The sequence below is a fragment of the Trachypithecus francoisi genome, unplaced genomic scaffold (genome assembly GCF_009764315.1).
Source record: "Trachypithecus francoisi isolate TF-2019V2 unplaced genomic scaffold, Tfra_2.0 Lachesis_group11, whole genome shotgun sequence".
NCBI lineage: Eukaryota > Metazoa > Chordata > Mammalia > Primates > Cercopithecidae > Trachypithecus > Trachypithecus francoisi.
Window position 1 is genome coordinate 4,280,772 of NW_022681456.1, and position 26,950 is coordinate 4,307,721.

Sequence of the window (26,950 nt, forward strand, 5' to 3'; positions counted from 1 at the left end):
TAATACTGAGATTGACAAGTCATTAATTTGCACTAGGAAATACAATCTCCATGCTCTGCCTGGGAAAAGTCTGACATAAAGAGTAAGACTATGTACAGTCAGGGGCGTGTGCAACTTTTTTTTTTTTTTTTTTTTTTGAGACGGAGTCTCGCTCTGTCGCCCAGGCTGGAGTGCAGTGGCGCAATCTCGGCTCACTGCAAGCTCCGCCTCCCGGGTTCCCGCCATTCTCCCGCCTCAGCCTCCGAGTAGCTGGGACTACAGGCGCCCGCCACCTCGCCCGGCTAGTTTTTTGTATTTTTAGTAGAGACGGGGTTTCACTGTGTTAGCCAGGAGGGTCTCGATCTCCTGACCTCGTGATCCACCCGCCTCAGCCTCCCAAAGTGCTGGGATTACAGGCTTGAGCCACCGCGCCCGGCGGGCGTGTGCAACTTCACATTCACAGATATCTAGCATCCTGAGCTTTCGGAAGAGACCACAGATGACTGGGTTCTGCCCTTGTCCCAATGCAGCAGTTCCCAAGTACCACCATTTTGCAAATTGCAATTCCATAAAGGCAGGGCACAGCCTGCAAATGATCAGGGCATACACACAGTGCACAGTGGATGAACCGGCGCAGCACAAGCCCTAACAGCACTGGTGGAGCAGGCTCAGTGCAGTTCCCACCGCCAGAGACAGCAACCTCGCCCACCAAAGGGAACCTGACCTTTGGCTTTTTTCTTTAGTTTTGCAGGCACCAGCTGTATGGTGCATTCACATAGCTCCTTACTGAGAATTCAGTTAGGCTCCCACCAGCTCATATACCTGCCCTCTGAGTCATCATGAATAAAAAGTCAATAAATGAATTAACTTATGGATCTACAAACTCTTGTCTGTTTAAAGCTATTCAAATAAATTAGGTCCAACCCAGGAAACTACCTCTGTCACCTAAGCGATGGTTACTCTCATGTATACAAGGTTGCCGCAACATTTATGCTGCAGCTGATAAATCACCCCATCTGAGAACACAGAAGAAATCAGGGCCAGGTTCGGTGGCTCACACCTGTGATCCCAGCACTTTGGGAGGCTGGGGAGGGGGGGCAGATCATTTGAGGTCAGTAGTTCGAGACCAGCCTGACCAACGTGGTGAAACTCCATCTCTACTAAAAATACAAAAAAATTAGCTGGGCATGGTGGTGCGCACCTGTAGTCCCAGCTACTCAGGAGGCTGAGGCAGGAGAATTGCTTAAACCCGGGAGGTGGAGCTTGCAGTGAGCTGAGATCGTGCCATTGCATTCCAGCCTGGGTGACAGAGCGAGACTCCATCTCAAAAACAACAACAACAACAACAACAACAAAGAAACACAGACACCACATTACTGAGCTATTTTTGTCGTTCAATAACAACATCAAAAAATATCAGGGACATTTCAGGTGCATCTACACACACAAAATCAATCTATGGGAAACAACACACTATTGTGGCCACAACAGGCACCACCCATGGGAACACTGTCAGCTTGGTAAGGCTGCCTTTCAGTTCTCGAATTCTGCAATTTCTCTTTTTTTTTTTTTTTTTTTTTGAGACGGAGTCTCGCTCTGTCGCCCAGGCTGGAGTGCAGTGGCGCAATCTCGGCTCACTGCAAGCTCCGTCTCCCGGGTTCACGCCATTCTCCTGCCTCAGCCTCCCGAGTAGCTGGGACTACAGGCGCCCGCCATCTCGCCCGGCTAGTTTTTTGTATTTTTTAGTAGAGACGGGGTTTCACCGTGTAGACCAGGATGGTCTCGATCTCCTGACCTGGTGATCCACCCGTCTCGGCCTCCCAAAGTGCTGGGATGACAGGCTTGAGCCACCGCGCCCAGCCGAATTCTGCAATTTCATCAGCACGACCAAAATAACACCACCAGATAAACACATACCCACTGCGCTTGTGCCATTTCCTTCATTGACTCTGTGAAAGCGACAGCAAATCTAGTAAATGAACAAAAATAATAGAAATAATTAGGCCAGAATTCAATTAAAAGAACTATGAAACAGCTCTTTGGAACAAATTATGAGAGACAAGGTAAGACACTAAATTTAAAATGCAATCAATCTTTATTACTTGTGGTCATTGGCCATTAGGTTTAATCTCAACTCACATCAAAAAAAGTTGTATATGCAAGAAGTAAACCAAACGAAGTTTAAAACTTCCTGTTTTTTTCTCTTCCTTCCACGCAAGTTCGGAGAGGCAGAGATAAAATCAAAAGCAAGAAATCAAGATGCAGGAGAGAAGCAAGGAACTTGCTTGGTTAATCCACCCTGAACATTCAAGGGCAGCCTGTCCACTCCACTAACTCTGCCAAGGGAAGACTATAGGGACACAATTACAATTTACTGAGTGCACATGGGTGCTCAATGTTATCATCTCCCTCCTTTCAACTGCTTCTTTAGGAAATGCACAAGGGCCCTCAAAATTAAGAATATAAAGGTAATCTATTTATTAACTTTATGTTTGCCATGAAGTGCAGGAGTATTAACAGATACTTTTCCATGGAAATGTGGAGCCCATTCTTAGATGGGAAGCACCAATACTACCGAAACGTCCATTGTTAACAAACTACATGACAAAATCAATAATTCAGACAAAATCCACAAGTGAACTTCCATTGAAATTCGACAAAATAATTTTAAAGTTTACCTATACATATAGTTGGGTGACAAACAATCAGAATACTTTGATAAAGAAGAATTCAGGCCAGGCACAGAGCCTCACACTTGTAATCCCAATACTTTGGGAGGCTGAGGCAGGAAGATCACTTGAGCCCAGGTATTCAAGACCAGCCTGGCAACACAGGGAGACCCCCATCTCTACAGGAAAGAAGTTTTTATAATTAGCCAGGCATGGTTGAGCACACTGTGGTCCCAGCCACTCGGGAGGCTGAGGCAGGAGGATCACTTGAGCCTGGGATGTCAAGGCTGCAGTGAGCCATGATTGCGCCACTGCACTCCAGCTTGGGTGACAGAGGAAGAAGAAAGAAGGAAGAAGGAAGAAGAAGGAGGAGGACGAGGAGGAAGAAGAGGAAGAAGAATTCAAAGATGAGACTTGTATTAACAGATATCAAAATAGATTAAAAATATAATAATTAAAACAGTGTTGGCAGTGAAGAGAAGATAGAAAGATCAAAACCAAATACAAGGCCAGGAACAGACTCAAATACATTGAAGAATTTGACAAAGCATAGGCCGGGCGCGGTGGCTCACACCTGTAATCCCAGACTTTGGGAGGCCGAGGCAGGTAGATCACAAGGTCAGGAGACTGAGACCATCCTGGCTAACATGGTGAAACCCCGTCCCTACTAAAAATACAAAAAAATTAGCCAGGCATGGTGGCATGAGCCTGTAGTCCCAGCTACTCAGGAGGCTGAGGCAGGAGGATTGCATGAACCTGGGAGGCAGAGCTTGCAGTGAGCCAAGATCGCGCCACTGTACTCTAGCCTGGGCGACAGAGCCAGACTCCGTCTCAAAAGAAAAAAAAAAAGAATTTGACATAGCACAAAGCCAGAGAAGTGGTTCAGTACATGGAAAAAGTTAGTTTCCTACCTTATATCACATATCTAAAAAGGTGGTTCAGAAGCTAAGTGAAAAAAAGGTAAGATAACAAGAGGAGTCTGGAATGATACAAGTGACCAAGCAACTGGCCTCAGCCCAGGAAAGGTTTTCTGAGTATTAAAAGCTATGACAGGCCGGGCGCGGTGGCTCAAGCCTATAATCCCGCACTCCAGCCTGAGCGACAGAGCGAGACTCCGTCTCAAAAAAAAAAAAAAAAAAAAAAAACAAAGCTATGACATTATTGGATACCACAGGCAGGGTATGAAAAGGAGAAAGAAAAAATTATGAAATTAATTCTAAAGATAAAAAAGCTTCGATTATATTAAAATTAAAAGACTGGCCGGGCGCGGTGGCTCAAGCCTGTAATCCCAGCACTTTGGGAGGCCGAGACGGGCGGATCACGAGGTCAGGAGATCGAGACCATCCTGGCTAACACAGTGAAACCCCGTCTCTACTAAAAATACAAAAACTAGCCGGGCGAGGTGGCGGGCGCCTGTAGTCCCAGCTACTCGGAAGGCTGAGGCAGGAGAATGGCGTAAACCCGGGAGGCGGAGCTTGCAGTGAGCTGAGATCTGGCCACTGCACTCCAGTCTAGGCGACAGAGCGAGACTCCGCCTCAAAAAAAATAAAAAATAAAATAAAAAAATAAAAGACTACTGAAATACCACAAATTAATGTGGAAGAAATATGTGCAACTGACATGGAGAAAAGAAGAATACTATCCTGGGGCAGGAGCTCTTCAAAATTAACAAGGAAGCCAAACATCCCAAGGGAAAAAAAAAAGGATGGGAAAAATGGGACATTCACAGGAGAGCAAATACAAGGGACCATAAAATGTGAGGAAAAGTAAAATTTCTCTAATAACAAATTAAATCTAATTAGAACAATAGGAAAGAATTGCATCACATATAAGGTTGGCAGTTTTAAAAATAAAAATGCCCAACATTGACAAAGGTGAGAAAATGAAAACATATACCCACTTGGTGAATTAAAATGCAAATATTCTTTCTGAAGAGAAATCTGAGAAACTGCATCAATATACTCACATGTTCATATCGTTAGACCTTGCAATTCTACCTCCATGAATTCAACCTAAAGATAAAATCAGACAACTACACAAAGACAGACACAGGTTGTTCCCTGTGGTGTTGTGTCTAACAAAGATATAAATGCCCAATCTCAAAGGATCGGTTACAGAATTTATGAGAGAATTCTATGCAGCCATTCAAACCATGTTTGGAACCTTAAAATTATCAAAAATGTAGCTGGGTGTGGTGGTGCATGCCTGTAATCCCAGCTATTCAGGAGGCTGAGGCAGGGGGATCGCTTGAACCCGGGATCCTGGCAGAGGTTGCAGTGAGCCAAGATCGCGCCACTGCACTCCAGTCTGGTGACAGAGCAAGACTCTGTCTCAAAATATATATATATATATATACACACACACACACACACACACATATCATATACATATATATACGTGTATATATATATAGTACGTGTCATTCAGCCCAAATTTTCAAAAATAATAACAACGAAAATACAGTCACAATCATACAAATAAAAGTAATTAAAAGATCACCTAACAAAAAGCTAGTCATGGTTAAAGTACACATAAAGTACAAAAAAAATAGGTAATTTGCTTTTCCCTGGCTTCTTCAGTACTTTCCAAACTTTCTTTTTTTTTTGGAAATGGAATCTCGCTGTGTAGCCCAGGCTGGAGTGCAGTGGCACGATCTCGGCTCGCTGCAACCTCTGCCTCCCGCGTTCAGGCGATTCTCCTGCCTCAGCCTCCTGAGTAGCTGGGACTACAGGCGCCCACCACCATATCCGACTAATTTTTTGTATTTTTAGTAGAGACAGGTCTTCACCGTGTTAGCCAGGATGGTCTCGATCTCCTGACCTCGTGGTCCGCCTGCCTCGGCCTCCCAAAGTGCTGGGATTACAAGCATGAGCCACCGCACCCAGCGTTACTTTCCAAACTGTCTACATTGTATTGGGACAGACTTTTTTTAGTTAAAAAGAAAATTCTTAACAAAACATTTTATAAAGTCAGGACTTTCAATCTTTCAAGACTTCCTGTAGATAATATACATCCTCCTACCTTTCTCCCACATCATTATTTCCCCCTCTACTCATTATAAAAATGCTATTATTTCTCTTATCTTAAAAACAACTATCTTAATCCCACAGTCCCTGCTTCAATTACTGTCCTTTTTCTCTTTTCTCCTTGACAAGAAAAGCCCCAATGTTACCTTGACTCAACACCTCCAATGCCTCTCTTCTCATTTAAACCATTCCAGGCAACTCCCCTGACTGCACCATTGAAATTGCGCTCAAGGTCACTAATGACCTCCATGTTGGTAAACTCAACGGTTCCATCCTCAGTCTTCATCTTACTTGACCTATCAATAGCAACAGACACATGTGCTCTCTCCTTCCTCCTTGGAATGCTGCTTCCTTGGTTTCCACCACACCATTCCATTTCATCTTTCTGGCCACTCAGTCTCAGTCTCACTCATTCCTCTTTCTGATTTCTCAAAAATGGGCTGCTCCAAGACTCCGTTCTTGGGCTTCTCTTCTCTGTCTGCACTTACTCCCTTGGTGATCTCACCAGTTTTCAGTTTTCAATAGCATCTGCAAGGCTGGATGCGGTGGCTCATGCCTGTAATCTCAGCACTTTGGGAGGCCAAGGTGGGTGGATCACCTGAGGTCAGGAGTTCGAGACCAGTCTGACCAACATGGAGAAACCCCGTCTCTATTAAAATTACAAAATTAGCCTGGTGTGGTGGCGCATGCCTGTAATCTCAGCTACTCAGAAGGCTGAGGCAGGAGAATAGCTTGAACGTGGGAGGCGGAGGTTGTGGTGAGTCGAGATCATGCCATTGCACTCCAGCCTGGGTGACAGAGCGAGACTCTGTCTCAAAAAAAAAAAAAAAAAATAGCATCTGTATATTGACCAACAAACTCCCGACCCCTCCCCTAACTTGCCCAGACTTCTACCTACTTCTTACTTCCATTTGGATGCCTAACACAAACCCTAAGCTTTATACCTATGTCAAATAATGAGAACCATATTTCTAGTGACGAAATAAAAACACATATAGCTGTATATGTGCATATGTACATACACACATTTCCAAGCTCTAAGAGGGCTTACAAGAAATGACACTGAGTAAGCAATAAGCACAGAGCTTAGTTTCTAAATAGTATTCTCTAAAAAGACAACAAAAATTATAAAGGACCAAGGACTCCTTTGAGAAATAGCCATTTCCAGAAGTAGGACACAGTACAAAGGAGATGAATCAGGAACATTTTATACCAGAAAGTAGAAAAGTGCTCAGAAAATGATGAATGATGAGAGCATGTCAAAAAAACTCAGGCATCAGCTCAAAGCATCTCCTGTGGGCAAATCTGGGACAATTTGAGCAACCAAATAAACAAAAATAGTAACAGATAACCTGTAAAGGAAAATAAGATAAATATCCATGAGTCCATGTTTTTATATATATATAGTATAAATATATTTCATATTTTTATTTTATATAATTTAAATATAAATTATAAATATAATTTATATTTTATATTTTTACAAAAATGTTTTATAAATATATATATTTTATATGCATATATATATATTTTTTGAGATGGAGTCTCGCTTTGTCACCCAGGTTGGAGTACAGTGGCGCAATCTCAGCTCACTGTAACCTCTGCCTCCCGGGTTCAAGCAACTCTCCTGCCTCAGCCTCCTGAGTAGTTAGGATTATGGGCACGACTAATATTTTCTTTCTTTCTTTCTTTTAATTTTTTTTTTTTTTGTATTTTTGGTAGAGATGGGGTTTCACTGTGTTGGCCAGGCTGGTCTCGAACTCCTGGCCTCAAGTGATCCACCCAACTCAGCCTCCAAAAGTGCCGGGATTACAGGCATGAGCCACCACACCCGGCCCCCACGATCCTTGCATACTGAATAACAAATAAATAAATAAGTAAATGGGATCAAAGGGGAAAGTCTTCCGTAAGGTAGAATTCCAGTTAATAAACAAGATGCACTGCGAATGGAAACATCATCACCAGGCAAATACCGCAGGAATAATTACTGCAGACGAGAATCAGGAAAGGACGATTCCTTCCCTGTAGCAGGACCCAGAAATGGCAGATTCTTCCTCCAGAAGGCCCCGCTTCCCCCGCCTGTGTCTGCCCCAAGCTTTCCTTCTGCCTCCTCTACAACCCTGTCACCAGTCGAGGCACATTCCATTGCAGGTCCCCTACTGAAGCAAGAAGTAAGGAAAGAAGGACGGAGAGGAGATCACGCTGGACTTCCCACCAAGGCTCACTTTCATAATCCAAGCGCTCCACAGCACTGATGCGGAAGGAGGCTCGAGCCCAGCACAGGTTGTTCTGCTGGCCTCAGTTATGGGAAGCTCTCCATTTGCTCTGAAAACTAACAAGGGGTGCAAGGAAACTGTGTCTGGGGGAATAGACTTATCCTGTGAAAATAAGATTAAAAAGAAAGAAAAGTAGCTAAATAACAATTGCCTGACAATGGGCCCTTCAGGGGAGTGTATAAACCTTCCTTTGCCAGGAACATTGGAAACTGAGAAACTTAAGAATTGAACAATTGGTGGGGTGCGGTGGCTCATGCCTGTAATCCTAACCCTTTGGGAGGCTGAGGCAGGCAGATCACTGTGGTCAGGAGTTCGAGACCAGCCTGGCCAACACAGAGAAACTCCATCTTCACTAAAAATACAAAAATTAGCCGGGCGTGGTGGTGCACACCTGTAGTCCCAGCTACTGAGGAGGCTGAGGAAGGTGAATCGCTTTAACCCAGGAGGTGGAGGCTGCAGTGAGCTGAGATCGCACCACTGCACTCCAGCCTGGGGGACAAAGCAAGACTGTCTCCAAAAAATAATGAAATTAAATTAAATTTTAAAAAAACACACATTTCTTATGACAAACATAAAGCTACTATTTTTGCACTTTCAGTTGAACATTGCCATTTTGAAATAGATTTACTCACTTTCACATGTGATTTTTTTGTAAAAAATATCTTTGGGCTTAAATATCTACAGCTTAAAACTTGTGAAAACTGGCCGGGCGTGGTGGCTCACACCTGTAATCCCAGCACTTTGGGAGGCCGAGGCGGGCGGATCACGAGGTCAGGAGATCGAAACCATCCTGGCTAACACGGTGAGACCCTGTCTCTACCAAAAATACAAAAATTAGCCGGGCGTGGTGGTGGGCACCTGTAGTCCCAGCTACTCGGGAGGCTGAGGCAGGAGAATGGCGTGAGCCTGGGAGGCGGAGGTTGCAGTGAGCCGAGATCGCGCCGCAGCGCTCCAGCCTGGGTGAGAGAGCAAGACTCTGTCTCAAAAAAAAAACTTATGAAACTACCAGTATTCAGCCATTTTATGCACACAAAACAGCAAATTCACCTCGTTTAACCTATCGTGTGCTATATATTTCCTATTTATGAGGCTATTTTTGAGGTGTTTCATTTTATACAAACTCTCTTGCTCATTTGCTTCACAATAATTATTTCTTTTCTTTTTTCTTTTTTTTTTTTTTTGAGACAGAGTCTCCCTCTTTCACCCAGGCTGGAGTGCAGTGGCGAGATCTCAGCTCACTACAACCTCTGCCTCCCCAGGTTCAAGTGATTCTCCTGCCTCAGCCTCTTAAGTAGCTGGGATTACAGGCATCCGCCACCATTTTTGTATTTTTAGTGAAGACAGAGTTTCCCCATGTTGCCCAGGCTGGTCTCAAACTCCTGACCGCAGTGATCCACCCACCTTGGCCTCTCAAAGTGCTGGGATTACAGGCGTGAGCCACCCACCACACCTGGCCAACAATATTTTCTTCTAATATGTACCTGGATGATCCTTCACCAAACAATTTCCATAGGTTTCAAATACTCTTCATTTAGTTTTGATATTGATAACATAATTATCAAGTACTTATTACACTATAATATGTATAAGCCAAAAAGCTGAAGCTAAAGTAAGTTCAAATACTATATAGAAAAAAAATGTTAATACTAAAAAAACTTCAAAAATAGACCCTATAGGAAAAATATAACTATTTAAAAGCATTTGATTAAAAATTAAATACTCATTATAAAGCTAGACAAGTTCAATACTTGCTTTTACAGAAAAGTGTGCTATATTGTATTGGACAAGGAATCTGATTCATGCCGCTTTCCTGCCCACTAACCTCGATCAATAACCCCCCAAAATAGAAATCAGTGTTTGCTTTAATAACACAATGAATAATATTAATGATAATACTGTAAGATGGATTCATTCAATGTTGTTTTTTGTAAACAGAATTATTTTCCTTCCATAAGGAAGTGTGTTACCAACTACAGGAATCTAAAGGTAATGAATGTGCAGACTGTAAGAACAACAGCAATAAGAAAACCTGTAAGAAAAGATCCCCAAGGTAACCCCAATGTGTTTTAATGCCTTTTTTTATTGTAACACACACAGGCACATGTGTGTGCTCTCTATTATGATCAGGTGGTGTGAAAGGAAAATATCTTGGGACCCCAGATCACTAAGCTAAAGGGAAAAGTCAAGCTGGGAACTGCTAAGGGCAAACCTCCCTTCTATTCTATTCAAAGTCACCCCTCCGCTCACTGAGATAAATGTGTATCTGGCCTCCTTGGGAAAGGCCAATCAGAAACTCAAAAGAATGCAACCTTTTGTCTATCACCTACCTGTGACCTGGAAGACCCCTCCCCACTTTGAGTCTTCCTGCCTTGGCTTCCAGTTGTCCCGCCTTTCCAGAACGCACCACTGTACTTCCTATACATATTGATTGATGTCTCATGTCTCCCTAAAATGTATAAAACCAAGCTGTGCCCCGACCACCTTGAGCACGTGTCATCAGGACTCCTGAGGCTGGGTGCGTGTCTTCAACCTTGGCAAAATCAACTTTCTAAACAGTAACTGAGACCTGTCTCAGGTTTTTTGGGTCCATACTTGCATTGCCACAACATATGTTCAGGGGTTCTCAGGAAGGACTAGGGTCCTAACTGCAGTGATACCTCTCAGTAATCCTGGATTTCAGAAGCGAGACTGACACTTACATTACCAAGCAAGGAATCTGAGGCTCCAGACAGAACTCTGAGTGCTGTCTCCAGTATGGAATAGGGTGATCCAGCTACATGAAGACTTGAAGTGTCCCAAATTCCCTGGCCAGAGCTTCCCAGCCACGAGGTGAGCTACAGAAAACTGATGGCTAGTGATTGATTGGGTTAAAATCAATGATCAGTTTTACTTTGTTTTGTTTTTTACAACGATTCAAAGATTTAAAAAGGTTGAAGGGATAGTTAGGCAGTACTCGTTGGGCCATCTGTAAACTGTGAATTCAGGGTTATTGTTCTAGACATAGGTGAGGCTTTCTTCTAACATCAGCAGCCAGTGAACATGTGGGAGGACAAACTGCACAGAAGCCCCTCGACTGTCTGGGGAAACCCCGAGGAAGCCCACTGAGCACCTCGTGACTCATCAGAAAAGTTCTTTCTTCGGGGTATGCATGTACAGTTAGTTCTTTCTTTGGGGTATGCATGTACAGTTAGTTCTTTTGATTTAATTTCTGCTTTTTTTCACAATTTTCATATGATCATGGAAGATTCATATTGCTTTTATCATTATTTTGTTTGATTTTTTTATTTTTTAAATTAATTATTATTATTTTTGAGACAGTCTTGCTCTGTAACCCAGGCTAGAGTGCAATGGCAAGATCTTGGCTCACTGCGACCACCACCTCCCGGGTTCTTTTGTTGTTGTTGTTTGTTTTTGAGACAGAGTCATGCTCTGTCTCCCAGGCTGGAGTGTAATGGCATGATCTCGGCTCACTGCAACCTCTGCCTCCTGAGTTCAAGCAATTCTCCTGCCTCAGCCTCTGGAGTAGCTGGAATTACAGGTGCAGGCCACCACGCCCGCTAATTTTTGTATTTTTAGTAGAGATGGGGTTTCACCATGTTGGCCAGGCTGGTCTCGAACTCCTGACCTCAGGTGATCCACCTGCCTCAGTCTCTCAAAGTGCTGGGATTACAGGTGTGAGTCACCACACCTGGCCACCTGCTGGGTTAAAGTGATTCTCCTGCCTCAGCCTCCCAAGTAGCCGGAATTACAGGCACCCACCACCATGCCTGGCTAATTTTTGTAGTTTTAATAGAGATGGGGGTTTCACCATGTTGGCCAGGCTGGTCTCGAAGTCCTGACCTCAAGTGATCCACCTGCCTCGGGCCTCCCAAAGTGCTGGGATTACAGGCCTGAGCCACCATGCCCGGCCTGCTTTTATCATTATTTTAATTCTTATTATTGCATTTGTTAGACAAAGAAATGGGAGTGACTTTTTTAATCAAGCCTTTCAATCCACCTTAAATTGCTATACAAATATGATAATTTTCTAAGTATGCCTTGTCAAAAGACACAATGACAACAAATTTAGTTCAAAGATTAGAATGGGCTTTTATTAGCAGTTCTAGAATTGGGCAGCACCTCATTCTTCAAAACAGAATGAGTGTTCTGATGAGCTGAGCAGAGGAGGCGTGTTTTACAGACAGACAAGGGCTGAAGAAAGCAGACACAGAAAACAAAAAGCAGATGGGACATTTCAGAGTTAGTTGCCCCACAGGGTTAAAGCAGAGAAGACTTCCCTATTCTGCTGACTGAAGTTGGCTGGAATTTCTTGCTTTTTAGAAAACTGGCCCATTTCAGGCTGGGCACGGTGGCTTATGCCTGTAATCCCAGCACTTTGGGAGGCTGAGGCAGGTGGATCGCTTGAGGCCAGGAGTTTGAGACCAGCCTGGCCAAATGGTGAAACCCCGTCTCTACTAAAAATACAAAAATTAGCCGAGTGTGGAGGCGGCCGCCTGTAATACCAGTTACTCGTGAGCCTGAGGCACGAGAATCGCATGAACCCTGGAGGTTGAGGTTGCAGTGAGCCAAGATCATGCCACTGCACTCCAGCCTGGGCAACAGGATGAGACTGTCAGGAAAAGAGAAGAGAAAACAGAAGAGATTGAAAGAAGACTGACCCATTTCAAAGTTCAGTTTATTACACAGTGCTCAGCACAAGTGACCCCTTTCTGTCATGGGCTGGTCTGCTGCGGCACAGTGCAGGGGCCAGTGCAGAACAACGGCCTCCGATGAACCTCCTTTTGCCACGTCGACATGGATAAAGTTGGGAAGTACAGCGCAGGAAGGAATTCTCACCTGGGGATAACTTCCCCCCACCGGGGGCATTAGAATTGTAGGCAGACATACTAGGTAGCTGTGGTACCTGGAGGCTGCTGCCCATGGTTAGTATCTGGGATCAGAGACGTGCAGGGCAGCCCCAAGGATTATCACAGTGACCCCTGTGAGAAGCACCACTCACAGCACATAGAGCTGTTCTCACAGCAGCTACCTCTCAGGTCCCCGGGACAGCTAGCGGGACATCCCCAAGGAAAAGGCCTGAGCCACAGTTTAGAAATCCCGTTGGTGACCCTTCTTGCAAATGGCATTTACAGCTCAGAAAGCTACACAGATAAGACCCATGCCAAAGACAGTCTACTTGGGCAAACCTGATGCAAACTAGACCCTAATTTGTGTGCTGCTAAGGCTGGAGTTTGTCTGTGATCTGTGTTTTCTACATTCAGAACACCTCTTTTTTGAGAAGAGGGCTTTGGTCTACCACCCAGGCTGGAGTGCAGCCATAGCACACTGCAGCCTTGGGCTCCTAGACTCCAGCAATCCTCCCGCCTCAGCCTCCCAGGCAGCTGGGACCACAGGCATGCCTCACTATCAAGCGATCCTCCTGCCTCAGCCTCCCAAGCAGCTGGGACCACAGGTGTGCCTCACTATCCTGGCTCCATGCAGACCATTCTAAAGAGGCTTATCTAATATTAACTGTAGTTGAAGACTTCAGTGCAATAACCTGTTAGCAATGACGATTTGTGGCAAAATAAAAATGTACCAAATTAAAGAAAAGGTTACATGAAATTGGTTTTAAGTGATAAGATGTAAACTTTCCCGACAATTGGTGCCCTCGGTCTTTGGTTTCCATTAATTCCATCCACATAGTTTAAATGTTTGGCATGGGTGAAATTCTCGCAAGTATTACCTGGCTTCCTCAAGAACTCTGCCCATGACTGTGTTCTTTTCTCCCTGGTTGGCGTCTTCATTTACATCAGTTCCTCCAAAGATGATTCCAAAAGGGATTCGGTGGCCTGCAAAACAATGACAGTCACAAAGCAGAATTCACCCCTAGAAACAGCCTTCACCCACCATTCCTAAGCAAGGATCTTAAACACTGAAGTTCTCAGATCACAGGAGCTGTGTGTTGCTGCATGTTCAGCTGCATCCACCTCTCCTGGATAGCAGAATGGGTATCACTACAATAAACACAACATCAACAGGAACATGGGAGGCCCTGACCACTGTTGTCAGGGCTATCTTTCAATTAATTCATTTTACACTTTAGCAAATGAAAAATATTGTTAGCCATCATCTATCAAAGCCAAGCTTATCATTCCTAGGAAATGGGCTAATCTGGCATCATCAAAATTCATGACAAAAAAAAAAGGACTCTCCAAACTGAGTCCTATTGTTCATCAACACCAACAGGCACCGTGCTAGCTTGGGACAAAAACAGGGGAGAGAGAGGCACAGACAACCTTGATGATATCCTCAAGAACTGCTCAGTACAGCAGGGATGATAAATTATGACAGGCACAACCAGGATGAGGGCCAAAACAACACAAGGTGCTGAGCGCATAAAGTGGGAAAGAATTTGCAAAGGGAGTATGTGTATTCTGAGTGACGGGTCCTGTGCAGATGGGAGGCAGTGGGTGAGTCCACTCCCTGCTTCCTCGATGAACATTTCATAAGCGCAGATGGGCAGGGCAGGGCATTAGGCCTTTTGATGAGCACATCATAAGCGACTCCCCAAAAGGACTCCCAAAGGTCAACTAAAAATTTCAAAGAGACTATGGCCTACAAATCACCCCATAGACCAGATCTAACTGGAGTTCACCTGGTTAGATTTCTCAAACAAGCTATTTTTATCAAGATATTTAAAGGAGACTATACTGATCTTTCCTTTCATTGGCCTTTGAATTGTTTTTGTCATGTAAATTAGCAGATCCCATCTTCTTTCTCTCTGTCTAGGTCTCTCTCACCCTAGAATTCCACTGCTATGAATTCAGCCTCCAGATATCAAGCCCAACAGTAACACGTTCAGCTCCAGCAAAGCTGCTAAAAGTAGCACAATTTGAGAAGCAACTTACTTGTGCATTGGTGAAGACCACTTTTTTTTTTGGAGCTCTGTGTGTGTGTGCGTGTGTGTGTGTGTATACTCACACAGAAAGACTGGCAAAAAGAAAAACACATATTGGTGGACAAAAGATGCTTGCACAAAAACAAAAGCCATAAACACACATTTCTATATGCACAGAACATCTGATGTGACAGTACACAAAATAATAACTGTTGTCACCTCTGGAAAAGAGACCTGGAAGGCTACAGATCTGGGATGGACCAGGCGTGGTGGCTCACGCCTGTAATCCCAGCACTTTGGAAGGTCAAGGTGGGTGGATCACCTGAGGCCAGGAATTTGAGACTAGCCTGAGCAACATGGCAAAACTCTGTCTCTTTTTGTAAAAATACAAAAATTAGCCAGGTGTGGTGGTGCACACTGTAATCCCACCTACTCCGAAGGCTGAGGCATGACAATCACTTGAACCCAGGAGGCAGAGGTTGGAGTGAGCTGAGATCACGCCACTGCACTGCAGCCTGGGTGATAGAACGAGACTCTGCCTCAAAAAAAAAAAAAAAAAAAAATCTGGGTTAGGAGTGAGACTTACATTTCACTCTGTAACATTTTATATTGTTTGAATTTCTTACTGTAGACCTGTAAGAACTTTTCCAAAAATACAGAGAGATATAGAAATGCCCACCCAGTAGAGATGGTTCATCATGGGTGATGGATTTAGGCTTTGGGAGATGTTGGGACAGAGTGAAGATTTTTCTCATATGGGAAGGACATGAATCTGTGGTAGGGAGAATAATTGCTCCCAGAGATGTCCACATCCTAATTCCCAAGACCCATGAGGCTGGGACAGGGGAGGGGCATTACAGTAGACTATCCAGGTGGGTGGGACAGGGGAGGGGCATTATGGTAGACTATCCAGGTGGGCTCAGCCTAACCACAGGGGTCGTTAAAAGTGGAAGAGGGAGGCCAGAGAGTCAAGTTCAGAGTGAGGAAGACCTCACCAGTCAGATGGCTCTGGAGATGGAGGAAGGGCCATGAGCCAAGACATGTGGATGCCCCTTGAGGCTGGAAAAGACAAGAAAACAGATTCTCCCCAAGAGCCTCCAGGAAGGAACGCAGCTGCTGACACCTGAATTTCAGCCTGGGAGACCCACTTCAGCTTTCCAACCTCCAGAACAGACTCCCGTCTCCCAGCCTCAGGGGTCCTGGGAAGTAGGATGTGGACATCTCTGGGAGCAATTCTTCTCCAGAACTGGTGGTCAGGTGATGAACTGGTGTTGTCTGAAGCCACTGGGTTTGTGGTAAATTATTACAACAGCAGTGGGAAACTGATACACCCTATTGCCAGAAAGGGACTGTATTAGTCCATCTTCAAGCTGCTGATAAAGACATACCCAACTGGCATGGCCATTGGATATGTCTGGGCAATTTACAAAAGAAAGAGGTTTAATGGACTCACAGTTCCACGCGGCTAGGAGGTCTCCCAATCATGGCAAAAGGTGAAAGGCACATCTCACATGGCGGCAGACAAGAGAAGACAGCGTGTGCAGGGAAACTCCCCTTTATAAAACCATCAGATCACAGGAGACTTAGTCACTATCATGAGAACAGCAAGGGAAAGGCCCACCCCCATGATTCAATTACTTCCCACCAGGTCCCTCCTACAACACATGGGAATGTGGGAGATATAATTCAAGATGAGATTTGGATGGGGACACAGTCAAACCGTATCTGGGATGTTCCCCCAGTAAAAACTGCTACTGAAGGAGGCTAAGGAAAACAGTGGGAAAGTCGTTTTCAATGAAATTCCCAAAGACAGAAAAACAGACACCTAAAAAATACACACTATCAACGAGGTTGCTTAAAAGGTGTGAGCATATTTAGTACGTAAGATGACAGCCCTGGCCGGGTGCGGTGGCTCAAGCCTGTAATCCCAGCACTTTGGGAGGCCGAGACGGGCGGATCACGAGGTCAGGAGATCGAGACTATCCTGGTTAACACAGTGAAACCCCGTCTCTACTAAAAATACAAAAACTAGCCGGGGGAGGTGGCGGCGCCTGTAGTCCCAGCTACTCGGGAGGCTGAGGCAGGAGAATGGCGGGAACCCGGGAGGCGGAGCTTGCAGTGAGCTGAGATCCGGCCACTGCACTCCAGTCCGGGCGACAGAGCGAGACTCCGCCTCAAAAAAAAAAAAAAAAAAAAAAAAAAAAAAGATGACAGCCCTTTCTTACTCTATCAGCCCAGCAGCAATAACTCATATATGTCAAAGCTAATTTGGCCTATTTTGAGAAATCACAAGACTTTCTCTCCAGACAGCCCCAGGTTAGAATCCTGCTTCTCCACCTAGAACAGGCATGACTTTGGCCAAGCTACTCAGTTTCTCTGACCCCCAGCCATATCATCTGTGAAACGGAGATAGTAATTAGTGGACTGGTGAGATGATCTATGACATTCTGGTACGAGGCACACCCCGTAAGTGAGAGCCGGTTTCACCACGTTTTACACTAAAGAGGTTTTAAACACATAAATCCAGAAATTAGCACTTAGAAGAATGGAATACGGGATACTTCACTTAGTTTTCTGTTTTTTTTGATGCTCATTCCGTTGTTAAGAAAATAAAGTTTTAAATAAGTAGCATGCTAGCCTTAATGGCAAAAGACTATTATAAGGGTGGGCGCAGTGGCTCACGCCTGGAATCCCAGCACTTTGGGAGGCCGAGGCGGGTGGATCACTTGAGGTCAGGAGTTCGAGACCAGCCTGGCCAACATGGTGAAACCCCGTCTCTACTAAAAATACAAAAATTAGCTGGATGTGGTAGCGCACGCCTGTAATCCCAGCTACTTGGGAAGCTGAGGCAGGAGAATCGCTTGCACCTGGAAGGCAGAGGCTGCAGTGAGCCAAGACTGTGCCACTGCACTCCAGCCTGGGTGATAGAGCGAGACTCTGTCTCAAAAAAATAAGACTCTTATAAATTCACCCATGATTGCAATTGAAAAATTCTGGAAGTCCTGTACTGTAACATGATGTAGATAAAATATTTTTGCAAACTCTCTATTATTGTACATATATGGTGTACAACATGATGTTTTAAAATATGTATACATTGTGGAATGACTAAATCAAGCTAATTAGGTCAAGCGTGGTGGCTCACACCTGTAATCTCAGCACTTTGGGAGGCCAAGGCAGGAGGAGTGCTCCATCCCGGGAGTTTGAGACCAGCCTGGGAAACACGGCAAGATCCCATTTCTTAAAAAAAAAAAAAAAAAATCAAGCTAATTGACATATGTATGACCTCACGTATTTATCATTTATTTTGTGATGAGAACACTTAAAACCTACTACTCTCTTAGGAATTTTTTTTCTATTTTTTGAGACAGAGTCTCACTTGGTCACCCAGGCTAGAGTGCTGTGGTGCTATCTCGGCTCACTGCAGCTTCCACATCCCAGGTTCAAGTGATGCTCTTGCCTCAGCCTCCCAAGTAGCTGGGATTACAGGCAGCGCCACCACGCCCAGCTAATTTTTGTATTTTTAATAGAGACAGGGTTTCACTATGTTGGCCAGGCAGGTCTCGAACTCATGACCTCAAATGATCCACCCACTCAGCCTTCCAAAGTGCTGGGATTACAGGTATGAGCCACCACGCCTGGCCCATCTCTTAGCAATTTTCAAGTATACAATACATTGTTATTTACTACAGTCACCATGCTGTGCAATAAATCTTGAATGCATTCCGCCCAATCGAAATTTTTTTTTTTTTTTTGAGACGGAATCTCGCCCTGTCGCCCAGGCTGGAGTGCAGTGGCGCGATCTGGGCTCACTGCAAGCTCCGCCTCCCGGGTTCACGCCATTCTCCTGCCTCAGCTTCCTGAGTAGCTGGGACTACAGGCGCCCGCCACCTCGCCTGGCTCATTTTTTTGTAGTTTTAGTAGAGACAGGGTTTCACTGTGTTAGTCAGGATGGTTAGTCATGCCATCTCCTGACCTTGTGATCCGCTGGCCTCGGCCTCCCAAAGTGCTGGAATTACAGGCGTGAGCCACCGCACCCAGCCCCTAACTGAAATTTTGTACTTTTAACCAACATTTCCCTAATCCCCTCATAATCCTGAGCACCTGGCAGCCATTCTACTACTCTCTGCTTCTACGAGTTTGACTTTTTAGATTTCACATACAAGTGAGAACCATGTGGTATCTGTATTTCTGTGCCTGGCTTATTGTATTTTATTTTGCATTATGTCCTCCAGGCTCATCCATGTTGTTACAAACAACAGAATACCCTTTGTTTTCCATTACATATATATACCACATTTTCTGTATCCATTCACCATCAATGGACTCAGGCTGATTCCCTGTCCTGGCTATTTTGAATAGTGCTGCAGTGAACATGGGGTTGCAGATATCTCTTCCACACAGTGATTTCATTTGCTTTGCACATATACCCAGAAGTGGGATTGCTGGATCCTACGGTAGTTCTATTTTTCATTTTTCGAGGATATATTTGCAAACTCTTATTCTCTCTTCAAAACCCTATTCAGTCATCCCCTCGTTTCTGAAATCGTCTCCAGGTCTCTCAGAAGCAAATCCTTTTCCTTCTATGTCATGCCATGTATCATAAAGTCTTGGGTTTTATTTGTAGACTGGAAGATTCTCTTATTTATGTCTGCATCCCATGCTCTAATATGATGGCTACTCAAAGTTAGGTCCTCAAACAGTATTTGCTGAAATGCACTGAGAATGAAGAGTGGTACACAAGCTATTTTCCAAGTAGGTTGACTCAGAGCCACCCACGTAACGGGTCTCATTCATAAATCCGTGCTTGTGCTAGAGGTTTGTCTCTCCCAGTCGTCTGCTGAGAAAAACAGAAAATCATAGCTTCCTAAAATTGGCTTCTTTTTTCTTTTTTGAGACGGAGTCTAACTCTGTCACCCAGGCTAGAGTGCAGTGGCGTGATCTCGGCTCACTGCAACCTCCGCCTCCCAGGTTCAAGCTATTCTCGTGCCTCAGCCTCCCAAGTAGCTGGGATTACAGGTGCCCACTACCACACTCAGCTAATTTTTGTATTTTTGGTAGAGAAGGGGTTTCACTGTGTTGGCCAGGCTGGTCTCAAACTCCTGTCCTCTTGATCCCCCCACCTCAACCTCCTAAAGTGCTGGGATTACAAGCATGAGCCACTGTGCCTGGCCCTAAACTTGGCTTCTCAATCATCCACCTGACCCTATCTGCTTCCTTATTAGACTCAAGCCTAAAGCATATTCTTAAAAAGAAACAAGGCTAGGTGTGGTGGCTCATGCCTGTAATCTCAGCACTTTGGGAGGCCAAGGAGGGCAGATAACGAGGTCAGGAGTTCGAAACCAGCCTGACCAACATGGTGAAACCCCATCTCTACTAAAAATACAAAAATTAGCTGGGTGTGGTGGAGCATGCCTATAATCCCAGCTACTCAAGAGGCTGAGGCAGGAGAATCACTTGAACCACGGGAGTCGGAGGTTGCAGTGAGCTGAGATCCCACCACTGCAGTATAGCCTGGCGAAAGAGTGAAACTCTGCCTCAAAACAATAAATAAAAAACAAAAATAAATAAATAAATAAAAATAAACAGGAGGAGCTTCACTAACACACTCTTGGCCAGCATCAAATTAACCTGTAAGTTTTTCCTTGTGTGCCATTTAGGGTACATAGGAAAGAGTCCAGAAAGCATACTACCTGGGAACAGGTTCTAGTCCATCTAAGTTAAGGACACCTATAAAGTTCTGTTCTCATATACTTGAAATGATGGAATGGTATGCATGTCAAAAATATTTTACAGACATGCCCAAGAGGGAGAAACAAATATAATGTGTTACTTTGACGTTCATATAATAATTAATCCAGAGCTTAAGGAATTAAAGTTGATATTGTTCTTTAAAACATTTCCGGCCGGGCGCGGTGGCTCACACCTGTAATCCCAGCACTTTGGGAGGCCGAGGCAAGCAGATCACGAGGTCAAGAGATCAAGACCATCCTGGCTAACATGGTGAAACCCCGTCTCTACTAAAAAAAAGCAAAAAATTAGCCGGGCATGGTGGTGGGCGCCTGCAGTCCCAGCTACTTGGGAGGCTGAGGCAGGAGAATGGCATGAACCTGGGGGGTGGAGCTTGCAGTGAGCCAAGATCACACCACTGCACTCCAGCCTGGGTGACAGAGCGAGACTGCATCTTAAAAAAAAAAAAAAACACACACACACACACACAAACATTTCCAGTCTGGGTGAGGTGGCTCACACCTATAATCCCAGCATTTCGGGAGGCCAACACAGGTGAATCACCTGAGGTCAGGAGTTCGAGACTAGCCTGGCCAACATGATGAAATCCCGTCTCTACTAAAAATACAAAAATTAGCAGGGCGTGGTGGCACGCACCTGTAATCCCAGCTAATTGGGAGGCTGAGACAGGAGAATTGCTTGAACCCAGGAGGCAGAGGTTCAGTGAACTAACATCTTTCCATTATACTCCAGCCTGAGTGACAAGAGCCAGACTCTGTCTCAAAAAAAAAAATGTGCATTACACCTGCAATATATCTGTAATGTGTATTAATGTTGTTAATGTGCTATTTCCCATTATTTGCATACTCTACTTAGCTATTTTATTTAATTATTTGCTCAGCAAATACTGATTTTAAACAGAAAAGCAAACTTCCACTTGTCCAAGATGTTAAGGTTTTACTTAGCAATATTTAATATACACGGTTACATAAATGTGACTAGTTATTACTTGGCAATACGTATCAAAAGCTTTAAAAATGCATATGCCCTTTGATCCTGCAAGATTATTTCTGGAAAATCCTAAAGGAAATGGGCTCCAAAGGTTTATGCAGAAACCTGTTCATCACGATATTATTTATAACTGAGGGGAAAAATGGAAATAGGACGTGACCATTCATAACTATGCTGCAAAAGAACATTCAATGACAGAGGAAACATATACAATCTATTTCTAACACATTGTAAAATAGGTTACGAAATTAGAAGTATATGATTACAATTTTTAAAATATACACACAAACTACAGAGCAAGAGTCAGATAGAGCAATATCTCTACATTCAAAGCATTTATCACAGTGCTTAGCACATACTAAATATTCCACAAAAAATGTTTTTTATATATTATATATAAGAAATATATATTTATATAGATATAGAAATATATTTATTTTTATAAATATATTTATATTTTTATATATTTGATATATTTATATATAACATATTTTTATATATCTGTATCTATAAAAAATATATACATATATATGTATATATTTTTTTCGATACAGAGTCTCACTCTGTTGCCCAGACTGGAGTGCAGGGGCATGATCTCAGCTCACAGCAAACTTCGCCTCCCGGGTTCAAGTGATTCTCCCGCCTCAGCCTCCCAGTAACTGAGATTACAGGTGACCGCCACCACGCTCAGCTAATTTTTTTTGTATTTTTAGTAGAGATGGGGCTTCACCATATTGGCCGGGCTGATCTCAAAATCTTGACTTCAAGTGATCTGCCCGCCTCGGCCTTCAAAGCGCTGGGATTACAAGTGTGAGGCACCACACCCGGACTACAAACATTTTTCAAAAGAAGTTGCAAGCTTATATTCTAAAAGTATACCTTTTTTTGCAAAATTAATTTTAAATACAAAACATAAATAAAACCAAAAACACAGACACAAACAGTGGTCATTTCTGGGTGGTGAAATTGCAGGTACCATATTTTCTTCTTTGTATTTTTACGTCGTTTCCAAGTTACCTCTGTAAGTAATTTAAAAATCAGTAAGTGCTATATATATTTAAATACAGTTTAATGAACAGAAGGCTAAGAAATGCATAGTGTATGCATAGAATGAAATATCACACAGCCAGTTAATCACAGGGTAGGGCAACTCGATGTCTGCAGCTCATGCAGAGAAAGTCCCTGGATACTTTGTTAAGTGAAAACCTCACAGTGCAGAAGGGCATCTCTTCTTACTGACAATGGTTCTGGTGCTTTTTATACATGATGCTCCACAGAGAGACTTTAACCTTCAAAAACATAACTCTGAGGAATAAATACTGTTTAATTTCCATATGGACAACAACTAGGAATGAACAAGTAAAAGTTTAACCACACTGACTAAGAGTAGCATGGCTTCTGTTCTCGCTATTTATTAGACTGAGCAATGTGATTGATTTGTTTCCTCTGGGCAACAGGTTGGTTTTGCAGAGGGCGCTTCTCCTCTTTCAACTGTTACAAGAAGCAAACCTAACTTCAGATGACTTTGTGTTTATTTGAAGCAGAGGTCAAGCACGGTAAAATTGAGAACTGTAAGTTTGAAGGAAAAAACAAAAATCCAGCCATCTGACTAGAGGAGAAATAGGTCCTTGCCCATCTGTTAGAATATGAACTGGAATAACCTTTCCATATAGCATTTTGTCACTATCAATCAAAACAAAAGTTACACAGCCCTTTGGCCCACAGGCTTTCCTAGGAATTTGTATTTCCAACATCCACATACAATGGAGTAAAGACATAAAATAGAAAATACTTCAGCCTTGCTTGGAATAGCAAAAAACCAAGACAGAGACTTATTAATAAGTATGGTGCATTCTCACAGAATACCTCACAGCCAATAGAAAGAATAAGATAGATGTAGCTTTGTGGATTTGGAAAAAAGCTAAGATATGAGTTAAATGTACAGACCTAATCCCACTTATGGGAATAAAATGTTCCACATGTGTGTGTAAAACATTTAAAAATAAATAACAGAGGCCGGCTGCACTTGGTAGCTCCAGCCTGCAATCCCAGGACATTGGGAGGCCAAGGTGGGCGAGTAACTTTAAGTCAGGAGATGGAGACCAGCTTGGCCAACACAGTGAAAGCCCATTTATACTAAAAATACAAAAATTAGCCGGGCGTGGTGGCACGCACCTGTAATCCCAGCTATTCTGGAGGCTGAGGCACAAGAACTGCTTGAGCTTGCTAGGCAGAGGTTGCCGTAAGCCCAGATCATGCCACTGCACTCCAGCCTGGGCCACAGAGTGAGACTCCATCTCAAAAAAAAAAGGAAAAGAAAAAAAAAGAATAATAAATATCACTTGACAGAAAATGACACAGACACAACCTATTGGGGGTGGGGTGGGAGAAGGGAGAGCATCAGGAAGAATAGCTAATGGATGCTGGGCTTAATACCTAGGTGATGGGATGATCTGTACAGCAAACCACCATGGCACATGTTTACCTCTGTAACAAATCTACACATCCTGCACAGGTCCTGCTGCTGAACTTAAAATAAAAGTTGAAGAGAAAAAGAAAAGAAAACAACACAACTCACAGTCAACAGAATCACTAAACTCAGGGCCGAGGCTTTGTGACTGCACAAAAGAGTTGCAACAGTCAGCGACAACCTTTCAAAGGTTCCTACTGAGCTATCGGGGGTTGGAACGTCATCTTGGCCTATAAGGAAAGTTAAACTCTACACTTCTTTCACATTCAGAGACAAAGCTCAGACTGTGTTTCACTACACTTAAAACTGAATTCAAGGCTGGGTACAGTGGCTCATGCCTTTAATCTCAGCACTTTGGGAGGCCAGGGTGGGTGGATTGCTTGAGTCCAAGACTTCAAGACCAGCCTGGGCAACATGGCAAGACCTCGTCTCTAAAATATACCAAAAAAATAGCCGGGTATTGTAGCACATGCCTGTAGTCCCAGCTACTCGATAGGCTGAGGTGGGAGGGTTATTTGAGCCCAGGAAATGGAGGTTGCAGTGAGCCGAAATTGTATCACTGCACTCCATCCTGGGCAACAGAGTGAGATCCTGTGTCAAAAAAAAGAAAAAAAAAATTCAAAGTCATATACTTGTTCAGCAGAAAATAACTCTCTAGAAATAATACTTTCAGAAACACTGTCTACATATACAGAAAACAGTTAGTTTAGATTGTTCAGGCATGGATGCAAAAATATGGAAGTACAGATATATTCTCCCAAGTTCATATGCTATGAGGTCTGCACAGACACACACAATCTAATGGGTGAAATAGAACAATTAAAGACAACATAAATGTTTATTAATTGAAGACTTTAAATGATGGCATCTCCGTAAAATGGATGAGATAGATCTATGTTAAGTGCCATTATGGGAGAAGGTTCCCGGAAGTGTGGCTGAGTGGTGAAAAGTAAGATGCTGAATATATATTCAGCAGTAGGCTTCCATTTGTGTGTGTGTGTTTAAGGTGGGGGAGGAGGTACATGTAAATACATGCCCGGGTCATGAAAAATAAGGCAACTTCCAACTTGCTTTTCTTCTGATGGTTCTCTCAGAGAGAAGCTGGCCATCACATCATGAGGACACTCAGAAGCAAAGCAAAGAGATTATTGCATGTCTCCCATTTCTGAACTGGATAAACAGGAGACACTGTTTCCCATATCATTGGACATTACAGGTGCTTCTGGTTTTCAGAATTTCTGGTGTTTTACTTTTGAAGAGAAAGAGGATTACCTTGCAAAAGCCTGCCTCCCCTGTAGAGATGAAGAGCCAGGGCAGCCTCGCAGTTCTCAGCCAAGATGAGGTTTGCAATCTCAGATGGGCTTTCAAAGTCAAAGGCATCTTTCAAAACGCACACGTGCCCTGCAGCCTCTAGATGCGCCCTTTATCAAAAAATACAGAGAAAGGAGAAGATGAGAGGAAGACGTTAATATGTAACAGGTTACTGCTACAGTAAAGCTTTTTTTTAGTTGTTGTTGTTGTTGTTGTTGTTGAGACAGAGTTTCACTCTTGCTGCCCAGGCTGAGGTACAATGGTGTGGTCTCAGCCCACTGCAACCTCCGCCTCCCGGGTCTCCAAGCGATTCTCCTGCCTCAGTCTCCCGAGTAGCTGAGACCACACGTGCGCACCACCATGCCTGGCTAATTTTTTGTATTTTTAGTAGAAATGGGATTTCACCCCGTTGGCCAGGCTGGTCTCAAACTTTTGATCTCGGGTGATCTACCTGCTTTGGCCTCCCAAAGTGCTGGGATAACAGGCATCAGCCACTGTGCTCAGCCGCTATGATTAAGATTTTGAATGAATTCCATAAGATTACTTATTTACTGAATTGCCCTTGGTAAGCACCCTGCCTCAAAATACAAAAGAAGGCCTAGAATCAATGACATTAACCATACATCTGCCCGTCTCAGATACCCAGGACTATGGCTGCGACCGAGGCCATTGGAAGGAAGGTGGACCCAGGAGGCCTTGAGCTTCAGACATGGGGCACACACTGCCACCTCCAGTGGCATTTGCCGTACCAGACAATACCTTTTCTATTTCCTTAATTCCACGTTTTCTCTCCTGTCCCTGAATTGTGGTATCTAAAGATTGTTTTCGGACCTCTGTTGCTCAGTTCTTTGAAAAGGCTTCAAAAGTCACATATTATCATAGATTCAAAAAATACTTCCTGGTCTTTCCATTCTACCTGCTACACACACACACACACACACACACACACACAATACTTATGTCTTTCAAACATGTCTCTTCTCTTTCTCTCCACCTTAGTTTCACTTCCTGCTAACATAAATATAAAATATCTCATAAACAAAAAAGAAATTTTTTCAATAGTGACAACAACATGAACAAAATTGGAAGACACATGAACAAAATCAGAAAACAAATGAGAAACTGGGGAAGAAACTATTTACGACTCTTACTAAAGAAAAAAGTTCATCTGCTTAATATATAAAGAGCATTTGTAAATCAATAAAGAGAAAAGGCTAACAACACAGTAGGAAAACAGAGATGAGGGCTGGGTGAGGTGGCTCATGCCTGTAATCCCAGCACTTTGAGAGGTCAAGGCAGACAGATGGCTTGAGCCTAGGAGTTTGAGACCAGCCTGGTCAATATGGTGAAACCCCATCTCTATAAAAAAATTTTTTTAATGCACTGGGCATGGTGTCACATACTGGTAGTCCTAGCTACTTGGAAGGCTGAGATGGGACAACTGCTTGAGCCTGTGAGGTCGAGGCTGTAGTGAGCCAGGATTGTGCCACTGTACTCCAGCCTAGGTGACAGAGCAAGACCCTGTCTCCAAAAAAAAAAAAATTTTAAGCCAGCCACAGTGGCTCAAGCCTGTAATCCCAGCACTCTGGGAGACTGAG

General features: G+C 43.7%; 1 protein-coding gene across 5 annotated transcripts in view; it reads right to left on the reverse strand.

The window, feature by feature from the left end:
- The window catches only part of GLT1D1 (glycosyltransferase 1 domain containing 1), a 132,641-nt gene that overhangs the window by 82,710 nt on the left and 22,981 nt on the right, over nucleotides 1-26,950 (reverse strand). For 3 of the 5 annotated variants that reach the window (XM_033220117.1, XM_033220114.1, XM_033220112.1), the window contains exons 2-4: nucleotides 25,314-25,462; nucleotides 13,676-13,781; nucleotides 1,897-1,948 (exon numbers count right to left, since the gene is read on the reverse strand). The exons of 1 other annotated variant lie outside the window; for it this stretch is intronic. In XM_033220117.1, coding sequence (XP_033076008.1) covers nucleotides 1,897-1,948; nucleotides 13,676-13,781; nucleotides 25,314-25,462 — 307 coding nt within the window. The remainder of the gene's footprint in view (nucleotides 1-1,896; nucleotides 1,949-13,675; nucleotides 13,782-25,313; nucleotides 25,463-26,950) is intronic. One more of the 5 variants, XM_033220116.1, reaches the window with a different exon arrangement.